General features: G+C 41.9%; 1 protein-coding gene across 4 annotated transcripts in view; it reads right to left on the bottom strand.

The window, feature by feature from the left end:
- Window positions 1–14,277, bottom strand: part of TADA2A (transcriptional adaptor 2A) — an 81,015-nt gene that overhangs the window by 31,602 nt on the left and 35,136 nt on the right. For all 4 annotated transcript variants that reach the window (XM_039476805.2, XM_074388057.1, XM_074388058.1 and 1 more), the window contains 3 exons: window positions 11,739–11,896; window positions 9,453–9,541; window positions 6,752–6,824 (listed from right to left, as the gene is read on the bottom strand). In XM_039476805.2, the coding sequence (XP_039332739.1) occupies window positions 6,752–6,824; window positions 9,453–9,541; window positions 11,739–11,896 (320 nt within the window). The remainder of the gene's footprint in view (window positions 1–6,751; window positions 6,825–9,452; window positions 9,542–11,738; window positions 11,897–14,277) is intronic.

Here is a 14,277-nt window from a genome sequence, read left to right on the forward strand (position 1 = left end):
TTTTTTTTAAAAATAAATTAGCCAGGTGTGGTGGCGTGTCCTAGCTACTTGCAAGGCTAAGGCAGGAGGATCATTTGAGCCTAGGAATTCAAGACTAAAGTAAGCTAAAGACTGTACTACTGCATTCCAGCCTGGGCAACAGAATGAGACTCCACTTCTTTAAAAAACAAAAAGCCTCTAAATAAATACTCCTGATAACTGGTACTACAGTTTGATCATTTCAGTAGTTCAAACTTGTACAACTGGCTCTGAAGAACAAAAGGAAGAAAAGAAAGACACCGAAGCAAATGGAGGAGAACTGGAATTCTTCCAGAGAAAAAAATCGTATTTGAAGCTATCTCTGAGTATACTCAGAGAGCAGCAACTGATTACAAGATCTTAACTGTATGAATAACCTAGGGAGGACCACAGCACAGCAGGCAGAACAGAAATGAGAAAGCAGAATCTACACAAATGAGAATTATTGGTTCAGTCTACCTAAAGCAGCTGGAAACTACAGTATGAGCTGGCAAACAGAGAACCAGAGATCATTAAAAACAAACAAACCAAAACCACCTATAACCTGTCCATTGACACAAGGCCCCTGAAATCTCAGCTTTGGGGGAAGCATAGTCTGCCTGTGATTACACTGGAGACTGATTAAGTTTCCAAACGGCTAGCCTTAAAATATTTCAAGAAGTGGGCAGAAGTCAGAGGCAGCTCCTTCCCACTGCAATGTATTTCTAACATTGTTCAAAATAGCTAACAACATGTTTCTGTTTTCTTGACAGAAGGCACTTACTGCTTGCTTGGCAAGAAAACCAACTCAGAGGCCTTAACTGCAGGGAGGCCAGTCAAAATTCCTACTGCAACCAAACAAGTAGAAACCTGTGACACAGGTATTCCCTGAAGCAACACTTTTTAAAAGTCATTTTTCCCCAAGCTTTTGGCCAAGATGCACACAAATAATTTTGTGAAGGGAAGATCATGCAATCTAATGGCTAAAGTCAGCAACTAGGAAGCATTAGGCCAAGCTTATCCAACCCACAGCTCATGGGTCACATGCAGCTTAGGATGGCTTTGAATGTAGCCCAATACAAATTCGTAAACTTTCTTAAGACATTATGAGGTTTTTTGTTTTTTCTTAGTTCATCAGCTATCATTAATGTATTTTATGTGTGGCCCAGGACAATTTTTCTTTCTTTCTTTTTTGGGCCAGGGAAGCCAAAAAGATTGGATACCCTACCTTAGGCAAATTACTTAACTTCTTTGTGCATTTCCCTAAATGTAAAACAGGAAAATACCTATTCCTCAGAAATGTTTTGAAGCTATAGAAGATAACAAATGTGAAACCTCACACACACACACACAAAAGCAACAAACATTCGAGGTTGAGCCTGGGCAACACAGTGAAACCCTGTCTCTACAAAAAAAATTTCAAAAATTAGCCAGGTGTGATGGTGCATGCTTGTGGTCCCAGCTACTCAGGAGGTGGAGGAGGGAGAATCGTTTGAGCCCAGAAGGCTGAGGCTGCAGTGAGCCCTAACTGTGCCATTGCAATCCAGCCTAGGCAACAGAGCAAGACCTTGCCTCACCAAAAAAAAAAAAAAAAAAAAAAATCAAGGTTGTAAAAACAGTTAAGTATTGTACAGTATATTCAGAACACAGACTTGGGGATGACTCTACCTCTTGCTGGCAATATGATTCCAGGCAAGTTACCTGACCTTTCCATGTTTCAATGTCCTCATCTGTGAAATGAGGATAATAATAGTAATACCCAACTCATAAAGTTTTGTGAGGATTAAATGACTTATATATGAAGGGCTTAGAATGGTAACTGACAAATAGTGAATGCTATATGTATTAGCAATTATTATTAATAGTATTCATGTCTGAAATATCCTATGTATAAAACCGTGAAATCACTATCTAGTGAAAAGAACTGCCACAGACCAGGCTGGATTTCTGATCTACTAATTGTTAAAGGATTTAAAGGCTAATAATATGCACCAAAGAAATAAAAACAATTTGAAAAACACAGTGGGAGGTGAAGGGGTTCACGGATCCACACCTAGGAGAGAAAACTTGCTGAAATAACCTTTCCAGACAGAGAGAGAGTAAACTGTACTGTAAACTGTACTAATGTGCAACCCTGGGAAGTACTGAAAACACAGACCCAGTACATAGGAGGAGCTCATCGTATCTATTGCTTGCCTGGGTTATAGGACAACAATGACTTAGAAGACACTATAATGAGAATTTTATGATCTTGAGAAACTCAGGGAAAGAGTACTCCAAAATTTAGGAAGGATTTTTTTTTTTTTTTAAGACAGTCTTGCTCTGTTGCCCAGGCTGGAGTGCAGTGGTGTGATCTTGGCTCACTGCAACCTCAGTTTCCTGGGTTCAAGCAGTTCTCTGCCTCAGCCTCCCAAGTAGCTGGGATTACAGGCATCCATCACCACACCCATCTCATTTTTTGTATTTTCAGTGGAGATGGGGTTTCACCATCTTGGTCAGGCTGGTCTTGAACTCCTGACCTCGAGATTCACCCACCTCGGCCTCCCAAAGTGTTGGGATTACAGGCATGAGCCACTGCACCTGGCCATTTAGGAAGGATTTTTACAAGTGAAAGGAGACAGGGAAAGAGATGGCAGCAAGAAGGAACTATGCTAAGCTTGTGCACTGAGATCTCACAACATACACAAAACAAGAGAGTTCTAAGATGGAAGTCTTCTGTATCTCTCTTTCTGAACCAAAAATTTCTGCTTATTTCAATAAAACATGAGTAAACACCAAACAGGGATAATGGAACTTCCTTTTTCCGATGGATACTGCTTCACTTGCAGTATCCATCTGAAATACATTCTGGGCCGGGCGCGGTGGCTCAAGCCTGTAATCCCAGCACTTTGGGAGGCCGAGGCGGGTGGATCACGAGGTCAAGAGATCGAGACCATCCTGGTCAACATGGTGAAACCCCGTCTCTACTAAAAATACAAAAAAGTAGCTGGGCATGGTGGCGGGTGCCTGTAATCCCAGCTACTCAGGAGGCTGAGGCAGGAGAATTGCCTGAACACAGGAGGCGGAGGTTGTGGTGAGCCGAGATCGCGCCATTGCACTCCAGCCTGGGTAACAAGAGCGAAACTCGGTCTCAAAAAAAAAAAAAAAAAAAAAAAAAGAAATACATTCTGAAAGCCTTCTGGTATGGTTGCAGTGCAATTAATTATCCCTCCATTGTGTACCAGGACTCTCTCATGAACCATGCAAACCAAATTTATTAAATAAATTCCATGATTCAAGGCAAAAATCTTTGCGTGGGTAGGGAAAAGGTCTTGGTGGCAGCAGCTGATATTCTGGATAGGTTTTAAATATAAAACCCAGCTACACAGTCTGCAACCTTCCAGTAGTTCTAAAGGAGGGACCATAAAAAGAATGTTGTTCATGCTCAGTAATGTTAAGAGCATAATGGTATAATGGAATGGTAACACCACCAATCTGAATTATGTACCATCTTTCATTAGAGACATTTACACTCTGACTAATTAGTGTCACTTCTTCTTTAATGGCAGAGGACGCAAAGAAATAGCAAGCAAGATTCCAAGGACTTACTCACGATCACACAGTGACTCAGAAGCAAGCTTGAGGCTGAATCAGTGTCCTGATTTCCACAAAATCTGTGCCCCTCTCTCTGTTCCAGGTGTGCTTATAAAGCTCTTTTTCATTCCTTCCTGAATTTCCTTGGGCTCCTAGTGCACTTTACTGAGTGTTCTGGGAGAGACAGCTTGGGGACAATGTGCCCCTGGACACAGTAATGCTGCCACAGGAGCTACCTTAAGAACTCAGAGCTGTAAACAAAGTACCTTTCTGTGGCATGAGCAAGTCATTCCTGTGATCTGTAGTGCTGACAAGCTTCTTTAAAATGTTATAATCTTTTTTATTGTTTAGAGGTGGGAGGGAGGGTCTCATTTTGTTGTCTAGGCTGATCTTGAACTCCTGGGCTCAAGAAATCCTCTGCTTTGGCCTCCCAAAGTGTTAGGATTACATGTGTGAGCCACTACACCCAAATCTAAAGTGTTATCATCTTTTTAAAAGCATTGATTTAGGGCCAGACACAGTGGCTCACACCTGTAATCCTAGCACGTTGGGAGGCCGAGGTGGGCAAATCAGTTGAGACCAGGAGTTTGAGACCAGCCTTGCAAACATGGCAAAACCCACTTCTACTAAAAATATAAAAATTAGCTGGGCATGGTGGCGCATGCCTGTAATCCCAGCTATGCCAGAGGCCGAGGCACGAGAATCACTTGAACCAGGGAGGCAGAGGTTGCAATGAGCCAAGATCATGGTACTGCGCTCCAGCCTGGGTGACACAGTGAGACTCTGTCTCAAAAAGAATAAATAAAAAATAAAAACACTCATCTAAACATCTTATAGTTTACTATGGAGGAGGGGAGAAAGAATTATTATTTATGTTGTGTTAAAGCTTCCATGTGTAAAGATTAATGTTTCAGTTCCAGTTCAAATGAAAATCAATAATTTACAGGGCTATAGAAACTTCAGGGAGAATACAAATACCTTAAGCATGTTACGGGTTTGAAAAGCTAACTGAACTATAAATTGCTAATCAATCGCTTCTGTTTTTTTTTTTTTAATCACCACTTAATTACAAAAAGGACCCCAAGTGCACTGGAAGGAAGTGCAAGCCCTGCTCCCACAAAGAACAAAATTAAATACTGACCATCACTAGTTTTCTTAATAATGTTGAGAAGTATGAATGAAGACCTGGATTAGGCTCTAGAGAAGTGATTCAGCCATTATTAACATTATAGATGTTGACTTTAAAAATTTGTAAAAAGTAAATGTATAAGTAAAAATAAAAACGAGGGAGGAGGAGGAGGAAGAAAAACAGTAATAAAATTTTTAAACTTTGTTTTAAGGGTTTTTTTTTTTTAGAGACAGGACCTCATTGTGTTGTCCAGACTGGTCATGAACTCCCAGCCTCAACAGATCATCCAGCCTCGGCCTCCCAAAGTGCTGGGATTACAGGTGTGAGCCACCATGCCCAGCCAAAAATTTGGTATTTTTGAACAGTATCTAAAAGAATGATATTTATGAAGCTGCCCCTTGTGCATAGAGTAGTCTGGCTTTCTATAAGAAAGATACAAGCCAGGAAACAGTACCATTTTAGTTAAAGCTGGTGTGTATGAGGAGAAATACAGAATGGCAGTCAGCATACTACCTTCAAAGGAAACACCACGAGAGGCGAGAAAAGACAACATGAGTCACTGGGATCGAAGAGAAGAGCCTGACATGGAAGGCTGAAGAAATACAATGGATTCAGTGAACGCTAAAGTAGTTTGGTTTCAAGCTTTCCTCTTTTAGTTCAATCTGCATCACTCTGACTTTCCTTAAAGCTGTGTGGGAGAAGAGGAGGAATAAAATTTTGCAGGAAAAAAAAAGCATTGCTCAAGAAATGTGTAGAGAAAAATTTCTTAAGGTAAAATTTTTTATGAGGACTACTTCTTTATCTTAAATCTGGTAAAACAAATATCCAGGTAGCTCTTCTATGGAGAGAAAAGAATCAAGTTCCCCTTCTACGGACAGTGTACCAGTTCATGCAACATGACAACTTGATTTATAATTTAACAAGCATTCTACTTTATGTCCTGCCTGGGACGTAAATTTAATAGAAATAATGATGTTGTTGGGGAAATACAATTCCAATAGAGCATTACTGATCTGCATCATATTCAATTCTGAACTAATATTTAAAAAAAGGATTGGGGATTATTATGTAGTATTAGTATATATTAGTATGTAGTTCACTGAAAATGGAAAGAAGGAAAAAAGAGACTCAAAGTCTAATCATCTACTCTTAACAGCCCTGTGGCATTCACCACTTAAGTTTTAGGAAAAGAGTTAACATAAACCCTTAGAGGGCTAATCAAAGATTAGAATTCAGCATATTGGGGCAGGTATGGTGGCTCACGCCTGTATTCCCAGCACTTTGGGAAGCCAAAGTGAGCAGATCACTTGAGGTTAGGAGTTTGAGACCAGCCTGGCCAACATGGCAAAACCCCATCTCTAATAAAAACACAAAAATTAGTTGGGTGTGGTAGCAGACACCTGTAATCCCAGCTACTAGGGAAGCTGAGGCAGGAGAATCTCTTGAACCTGGGAGGCGGAGGTTGCAGTGAGCCAGAGGTGGCAGTGAGCCAAGATTGCGCCACTGCACTCCAGCCTGGATGACAGAGCGAGACTCTGTCTCAAAAAGAAAAAAAAAAAAAAAGAATTCAGCAGTGTTGAAAATTCAATAGTCCTGAGAAACAAGAAATCCCCCATTTGGACCTAAAAACTCTTGAGAAATTTCCATTCTTTTCTTTGCTATGGGAAATTTGGGGTAATAAAATATAGTGAACATTTACTATTAGCAGTTGCTACTGAAGTCCCAAGAATTCAAACGGATTCCCCTCCTTCTAAGAAGGCAAGTGAGGGCCATTTAACCAATTACCTTAGTGTAGACTTAGATAAAAGAACGATCACAAAGTCCAATGGGTATTTCCAACTACTATTATATGCTCAATATTTTTATCCTCATTATAAATTTTATTCACTGTGGTCAAAATCCCACAACAGAGTAAGTTCAGCAACTTAACCACTAGATTTTTTATTCTGTAAGGGCAGGAGATATGTTTATTCATCCTTCAATTCCTAGCACCCAAGACAGTGGCATCACATAGTTGGTGCTCAATAAACATTTGACAAAGTAAACTGTTACCATGTAAAATGTCCGAGTCATCTTCAACAAAATCAATGTCTCTCAAGTCCCATTCTGCATAATTGTCAAATTCCTGTTTGGAGGAACAAAAAAATCCCCACCCCAAACCCATCAGCTTTGATTAATGTCTTTATAGTAGACATGCTTTAGAAGTAAACAGAAAATACATAAGCAAACACTTGTTAAAAAAGACTAAATAGGCCAGGCATGGTGGCTCACGCCTGTAATCCCAGCACTTTGGGAGGCCAAAGCAGGAAGATAACAAGGTCAGGAGTTCGAGACCAGCTTGACCAATACGGTAAAACCCAACTGTACCAAAACTACAAAAATTAGTCGGTCATGTTGGCACACACCTGTAATCCCAGCTACTCAGGAGGCAAAGGCAGGATAATCCCTTGAACCTGGGAGGTGGAGGTTGCAGTGAGCCAAAACAGCACCACTTCACTCCAGCCTGGTGACAGAGTGAGACTTCGTCACCAAAAAAAAAAAAAAAAAAAAAAAAACTGAATAGGGTAAAAGGCCACAATACTGACACAGGTAATAGGAAGTCATGGGAAAAATCTAAGAGGCTTACATGCAGTAGTGACAAGAAAAAATTGGAATAGTTATGAGTTTAGGAGTAAAGCTAAACATGTTGCTCTAAAAACTAAAATTAGTCTGAGCCACGCACAATGGCATGCACCTGTAATCCCAGCTACTCAGGAGGTATAGGTGGAAAGATCACTCAAGACCAAGAATTCAAGACTGCCTAGAAAATAGAGCAAGATCCTGTCTCTGAAAGAAATAAAGTCAGTTCATTCCTCAGAATATTTAACTTGATTAGACTTTTAAGTATTTAGGTAAGAAAACTGTATTTAATAATCTACCTTTTATCTTTTGAGGGGTCTGTTTATTCAGTAATACTACTTATACAGTTCAGTGGGTAGATTTGTTAATATTCTATTCAGTGAGTATAATGCATGGGTATAGAGTCTACAGGGCAATTCTTACAGAATTACCGGCCATGAACAAAATGCTGACCTGGGCGTCACGAACAAAACTGCCTGTAGTTTGCTAAACTTTCAAGTTATCTTCAAGATCTTGGATTACTTTTTTTTTTTTTCTGGGGAGACAGGGTCTCACTCTGTCACTCAGGCTGGAGTGCAATGGTGTGATCTTGGCTCACTGCAGCCTCAAACCCCCAGGCTCAAGTGATCCTCTTGCCTTAGCCTCTCAAGCAGTTTGGCCTACAGGCACGTGCCACCATACCCAGGTAATTTTTGGTTTTGGGGTTTTTTTTTTTTTTTGTAGAAACGGGAGTTTTGCCATGTTGCCCAGGCTGGTATCAAACTCTTGAGCTCAAGCCATCTGCCTGTCTCAGCCTCCCAAAGTGCTGGGATTTACAGGTGTAAGCCACTGCACTTGGCCAAACTATCTTTCAAGTTGTGAATTAGATGATAAATCAAGAGACTTGTGGCTACGTTCACATGACTTTTAATTTCACGGCTGAGCAAGGAACATACAGTTTTTATACACATTTGTCATTCTTTATATACCTGTGGATATATGACAGGAGTCAGTAAACTACTATCCAGTCTACTGCCTGTTTTTGTACATAAAGTTTTACTGGAAAACAGGCATACTCATTTTTCTCGTATTATCCCATGCTGCTTTAGCACAATGACAACAAAGTGTAGTTACAACAGAAACTTTATAGCGTACAAAACCTAAAATATTTACTATCTGGCCTTTAATAAAAAAAGTCTGCTAACCCCAGATAAAGTACAATCTTGAAAGCCCCTAGGTATACAAGAACCAGACTACAGAAATTTCATACCTAAGAAAGTGGAAGCCAGCACTGATGCAACTTAAGAAATGGGTTTTCTCGGGGTTTTCTTTTTGAAGACAGGGTCTTGCTCTGTTGTCTAGGGTGCAGTTTTGTGGAATGATCACTACTCACTGCAGCCTCAACCTCCCAGGCACAAGTGATCCTCCCATCTCAGCCTCCCAAGTAGTTGGGACTACAGGCATGCACTACCATGCCAAGCTAATTTTTTATTTGTAGAGACAGGATCTTACTATGTTGCCCACGCTGGTCTCAAACCCCTGGACTCAAGCAATCCTCCATTCTCAGCTCCCAAAGTGTTGGGATTACAGGTGTGAGCCACTGTGCTGTGCCCAGCCAGAAACAGGGTTTTTAAAATTTTGTTTTGTTTTGAGATGGAGTCTCACTCTGTCACCTAGCTGGATTGCAGTGGCTGCAATCTTGGCTTGCTGCAACCTCCGCCTCCTGCGTTCAAGTGATTCTCCTGCCTCAGCCTCCCGAGTAGTTAGGACTACAGGCATGCACTACCACGTCTAGCAAATTCTTGTATTTTCAGTAGAGACGGGGTTTCACCATGTTGGCCAGGATAGTCTCGATCTCTTGATCTCATGATCTGCCCTCCTCGGCCTCCCAAGTGCTGGGATTACAGGCATGAGCCACCATGGCCAGCCCAGAAACAGGTTTTTTGTTTAAAGAACTTTTACTGTTCCATATGTGAAAATGTTTACAAATGAGAAAAGGCACTCACATAAGAAAATGTGGCTGTCTAAAGGCCCTATAAATTATAGTACTTTGAAAAAAATCTTTTAGTTGTATGGAATCTATGGTGAGACAGAAGGCTCATGAGAAATAAAAACAAGTTTTTCCTACTTTGTGCTAAAAACACGTTTCTCCTACCTCAATGAAATCTGCTCGAGCTGGCATGTACCCGGCCATGTCCCGAGAAAGCAAGGAGTCAAAGGTCGGTCGGGGAGGGTCATCTGTAGCTGGAAGAATTTAGAAGTTTTCTGAGTTAATTAATACAATATTGGCATGAAAAAATGACATAAAAATAGTCCAATAATAAATAAAACCTAAAATGCTTTTTCTAAAAGGAAAAGTGAAAAAGATTAAGTATTATGGGAACAGATTTTTTAAAAAGAAAAACTAAGACTCAGGCAATCCTTTAAGTAAATATAGAGAAATTTCTTCTGATTTGTTTTCCTAAAATGAAAGGAAACTATGATTTTTTTCTTTTAATATTACAGAACCTAAATATTTACCCTGTTAACTTCAGCTCCCTTCCCCCTTTGGACTAATTTCAACTTACAAAACTCATCCAACTGAGAGGCAAAAAGAAAACAGAAACAAAAACCAAAACCAAAGGGGATAAAAAAAAAACAAACACTGGAATTGGAAGTTAGCTTGAATTAAATCCCAGCTGTAACACACACTAGTCGCATGACTCTGCACAAACTAACCTTCCTGAATTGGTTTCCTAGTGTGTAGAACAAAAGCACTTGCTCTGCCCATCTCACTGGATTGTTGTTGGGAAACCAACGGTCTAATGGATTTGAGAACAAAATGCTAACATCAAAGTGCTATCCAAATAGGAGGTTATCAGCTGGGAGCGGCTCACATGTGTAATCCCAGCACTTTGGGAGGCTGAGGTGGGCCGGCAGATCACCTGAAGTCAGGAGTTTGAGACCAGCCTAGTTAACATGGCAAAATCCCGTCTCTACTAAAAACACAAAAAATTAGCCAGCTGTGATGGCATGCGCCTGTGGTACCAGCTATTCAGGAGGCTGAGGCACAACTGCTTGAACCCAGGAGGTGGGGGTTGCAGTGAGTAGAGGGTGCATTCACTGCGACCTCTCAAAAAAAAGGGGAGGTAACACCAGCCTTTAAGTTAGTCAACTATAAAACTGTTTCTAGAGGGTATGAGGAAAGAGAAAAGGGAACGGAAACCATTCTTATCTCATTACTTGTGCCCTGGGAGTCATTCAGGAAAGATGGTCATTTATAATTCATCATGTTTTTGGTTATATTTTATTAAGAGATCCACTGGTCCCAGAGGCACATGAGATTAAAAAGTTCACCATCACTGCCACAACCAAGTGAACAAAAATAACAAACTGCTTCTTGGGAGCGATACTGGGGCAATGAATAATAATGAGTCCAATACTGTATTCTCTAAGCAACTCGTATGTATGGTTATAAACTCTCCAAAGGGATTACAAAAAAACTTGTACTCACAACAGCATAGAAACAAGACTCCCTTTTTGACATCTTATTTTACAAAAGAAAGCAATGACATTAACTGATATGTTCAAAGGACTCACGGTATGTGGAACTACACATTGTGGCTTCAAGCACCTTGATGTCCTGTATAGAACTCTTGACCCTTAGAATATGTTCCTTCTTTGCCACATTTGATCCCGATTCTTTTTTTTTTTTTTTTTTTGAGACGGAGTTTCGCTCGTTACCCAGGCTGGAGTGCAATGGCGCGATCTCGGCTCACCGCAACCTCCGCCTCCTGGGTTCAGGCAATTCTCCTGCCTCAGCCTCCTGAGTAGCTGGGATTACAGGCACGCACCACCATGCCCAGCTACTTTTTTTGTATTTTTAGTAGAGACGGGGTTTCACCATGTTGACCAAGATGGTCTCGATCTCTTGACCTTGTGGTCCACCCGCCTCGGCCTCCCAAAGTGCTGGGATTACAGGCGTGAGCCACCGCGCCCGGCCTGATCCTGATTCTTTTTTTTTTTTTTTGAGATGGAGTTTCACTCTGTCACCCAGGCTGAAGTGCAGTGGCCTGATCTTGGCTCACCGCAACTTCCGCCTCCCTAGTTCAAGTGATCCTCCTGCCTCAGCCTTCTGAATAGCTAGGATTACAGTTGTGTGCTACCATGTCCAGCTAACTTTTAGACTTTTAGTAGAGACAGGGTTTCACCATGTTGGCCAGGCAGGTCTTGAACTCCTGACCTCAAGTGATCCGCCTACCTTGGCCTCCCAAAGTGCTGGGATTACAGGCATGTGCCACTCCGCCAGGCCAATCCTGACTCTTAATAGTTGCCATACTAAGTCCTCCTATCTTCCATGGTATCATTAATTGTCCAAGTCATCAAATCACTGTTTATCTGCTACTGAAACAAGGCCCAAGGATGAGTGAAGTGTCTCTGATCAAGACAGGGAGGCACTTACAGTGAAATGGAATGGCTGTGTCAGCAGTTTTTGCTTCCTCTGCTTGTTTCAGGTTCAGAAGGGTAGACGCAAACAGAGGGTTATTGATGAAATGTTTCATATAGTGCTTCTCACACTCCTCCTTGGTCTTGGTGCACATCTGATTGGCTACATCCTGCCTAGAGGATTGTTAGAAAAAAGAAAGAAGAAAGTAGGACTCTAATTTATACATAATAATAGCAGCATCATTTGCTCTTTCAATATTTTAAGTCATATCCATATAATGACTGCACTCTGCTATTTCTGAACTGGTATCATGAAGGTATCGGCAGAACAATGAGACAAATAGAAGCCTAGATTGGTGTAATCTGATGTTCCGAATCTTGCTAGTCTGAGACACAGAAATACTGACTAAGAAGCCCTTTCCTGCCGGGCGCGGTGGCTCAAGCCTGTAATCCCAGCACTTTGGGAGGCCGAGGCGGGTGGATCACGAGGTCGAGAGATCGAGACCATCCTGGTCATCATGGTGAAACCCCGTCTCTACTAAAAAAATACAAAAAAAATTAGCTGGGCATGGTGGCGCGTGCCTGTAATCCCAGCTAATCAGGAGGCTGAGGCAGGAGAATTGCTTGAACCCAGGAGGCGGAGGTTGCGGTGAGCCGAGATCGCGCCATTGCACTCCAGCCTGGGTAACAAGAGCGAAACTCCGTCTCAAAAAAAAAAAAAAAAAAAAAAAAAGAAGCCCTTTCCTTTCCACTTAAAGAAGATGACAGGAAAATCTGTAAATTCTCCTGTGAGCTAGGCCCTAGAGAAATAATTGCTATAAATAATAAGTGACTTCAGAACATTCAAAATAGACAGAAATAAAATTTTATTTTGCATAATATTTTATGGTTTACCAAACACTCATGTAAACATTTTTTTTTTTTTTTTTCCCCGAGACAGAGTCTTACTCTGTCACCCAGGCTGGAGTGCAATGGCACAATCTCAGCTCACTGCAACCTCCGCCTTCCAGGTTCAAGCGATTCTCTTGCCTTAGCCTCCTGAGGAGCTGGGATTACAGGCGTGTGCCACCATGCCCAGCTAATTTTTATATTTTTAGTAGAGACGGGGTTTCAACATCTTGGCCAGGCTGGTCTTGAACTCCTGACCTTGTGATCCACCCGCCTCAGCCACCCAAAGTGCTGGGATTATAGGCGTGAGTGACCGTGCCGGGCCTAACATTTCCTTACTAGTGCTGTGAGATGCCAGACACTGAGCTAGAAATATTCACAACAGAATTTAAGTTAAACCGTGTATTAAATTTGTGGTATGGGTATTGTTATTAACTCAATTTCAAAGAAGAAAAAATTAGGTCCAAGAGAATTAATAAACTTGCTTAAGAATCTGGCCAGTGTGCCGGGCGCGGTGGCTCATGCCTGTCATCCCAGCACTTTGGGAGGCCGAGGCGGGTAGATCACGAGGTCGAGAGATCGAGACCATCCTGGTCAACATGGTGAAACCCCATCTCTACTAAAAATACAAAACATTAGCTGGGCATGGTGGCGCGTGCCTGTAATCCCAGCTACTCAGGAGGCTGAGGCAGGAGAATTGCCTGAACCCAGGAGGCGGAGGTTGCGGTGAGCCGAGATCGCGCCATTGCACTCCAGCCTGGGTAACAAGAGAGAAACCGCAAAAAAAAAAAAAAAAAGAATCTGGCCAGGCACGGTGGTGCACACCTGTTATCCCAGCACTTTGGGAGGCTACGATGAGAGGACTACTTGAACCCAGGAGTTCAAGACCAGCCTGGGCAATGTGGTAAAATCTTATCTCAACAAAAAATACAAAAGTTAGCTGGGGATGGCTGCACATGTCTGTAGTCCCAGCTACTCAGAAGCCTGAGCGGACAGCATCACTTGAGCCCAGAAGGTCGAAGACGCAGTGAGTCGAGATCATGCCCTGTACTCCAGCCTGAGCGATAGAGCAAGATCCTGTCTTTAAATAATAATAAAATTTTAAAATTAGCTGAGTATGGTGGCACACACCTATTGTTCCAACTTCTTGGGAGTCTGAGGAGAGAAGATCCCTTGAGCTCAGGAGTTCAGGGTTACAGTGAGCTGTGATCGAACCACTGCATTTCAGCCTGGGTGATAAAGTGAGACTGTCTCAATTTAAAAAAACAAAAAAAAAACAACCCTGACTTGAGCCAAGGTGACGGAGAGGTGGAGGTGGGAGCCCTCTCCCCAAGGCCCCTTTTCCGCCTGTCCTCCCCTGAGGCATCACTCACTGTATTCTGTTTTGTGTACTTCAATCACTTGTACAGATATTTTGAGTCCCCTGCTAAACTATAAGCTTCCTGAAGGCAGGATGCATCTCGTAATTCTTAGCTCTAGCCCACCAACTGCCACATTTAGTGCCTTACCCACAGTGAGTAGAGAAGCGGTATCTTTTTTGTGTTCTTTGTTAAGAGAGGAGGACAGACAGAGAAGATTAGCCTATTTTAGAGATGATGGTAAGTAAAACTTTAAAAACTAGGCCAAAGATGACTAGCAAGCTCCTCACAAGTGATTACTTTTCTACC

The sequence above is a fragment of the Saimiri boliviensis genome, chromosome 17 (genome assembly GCF_048565385.1).
Source record: "Saimiri boliviensis isolate mSaiBol1 chromosome 17, mSaiBol1.pri, whole genome shotgun sequence".
Taxonomy (NCBI): domain Eukaryota; kingdom Metazoa; phylum Chordata; class Mammalia; order Primates; family Cebidae; genus Saimiri; species Saimiri boliviensis.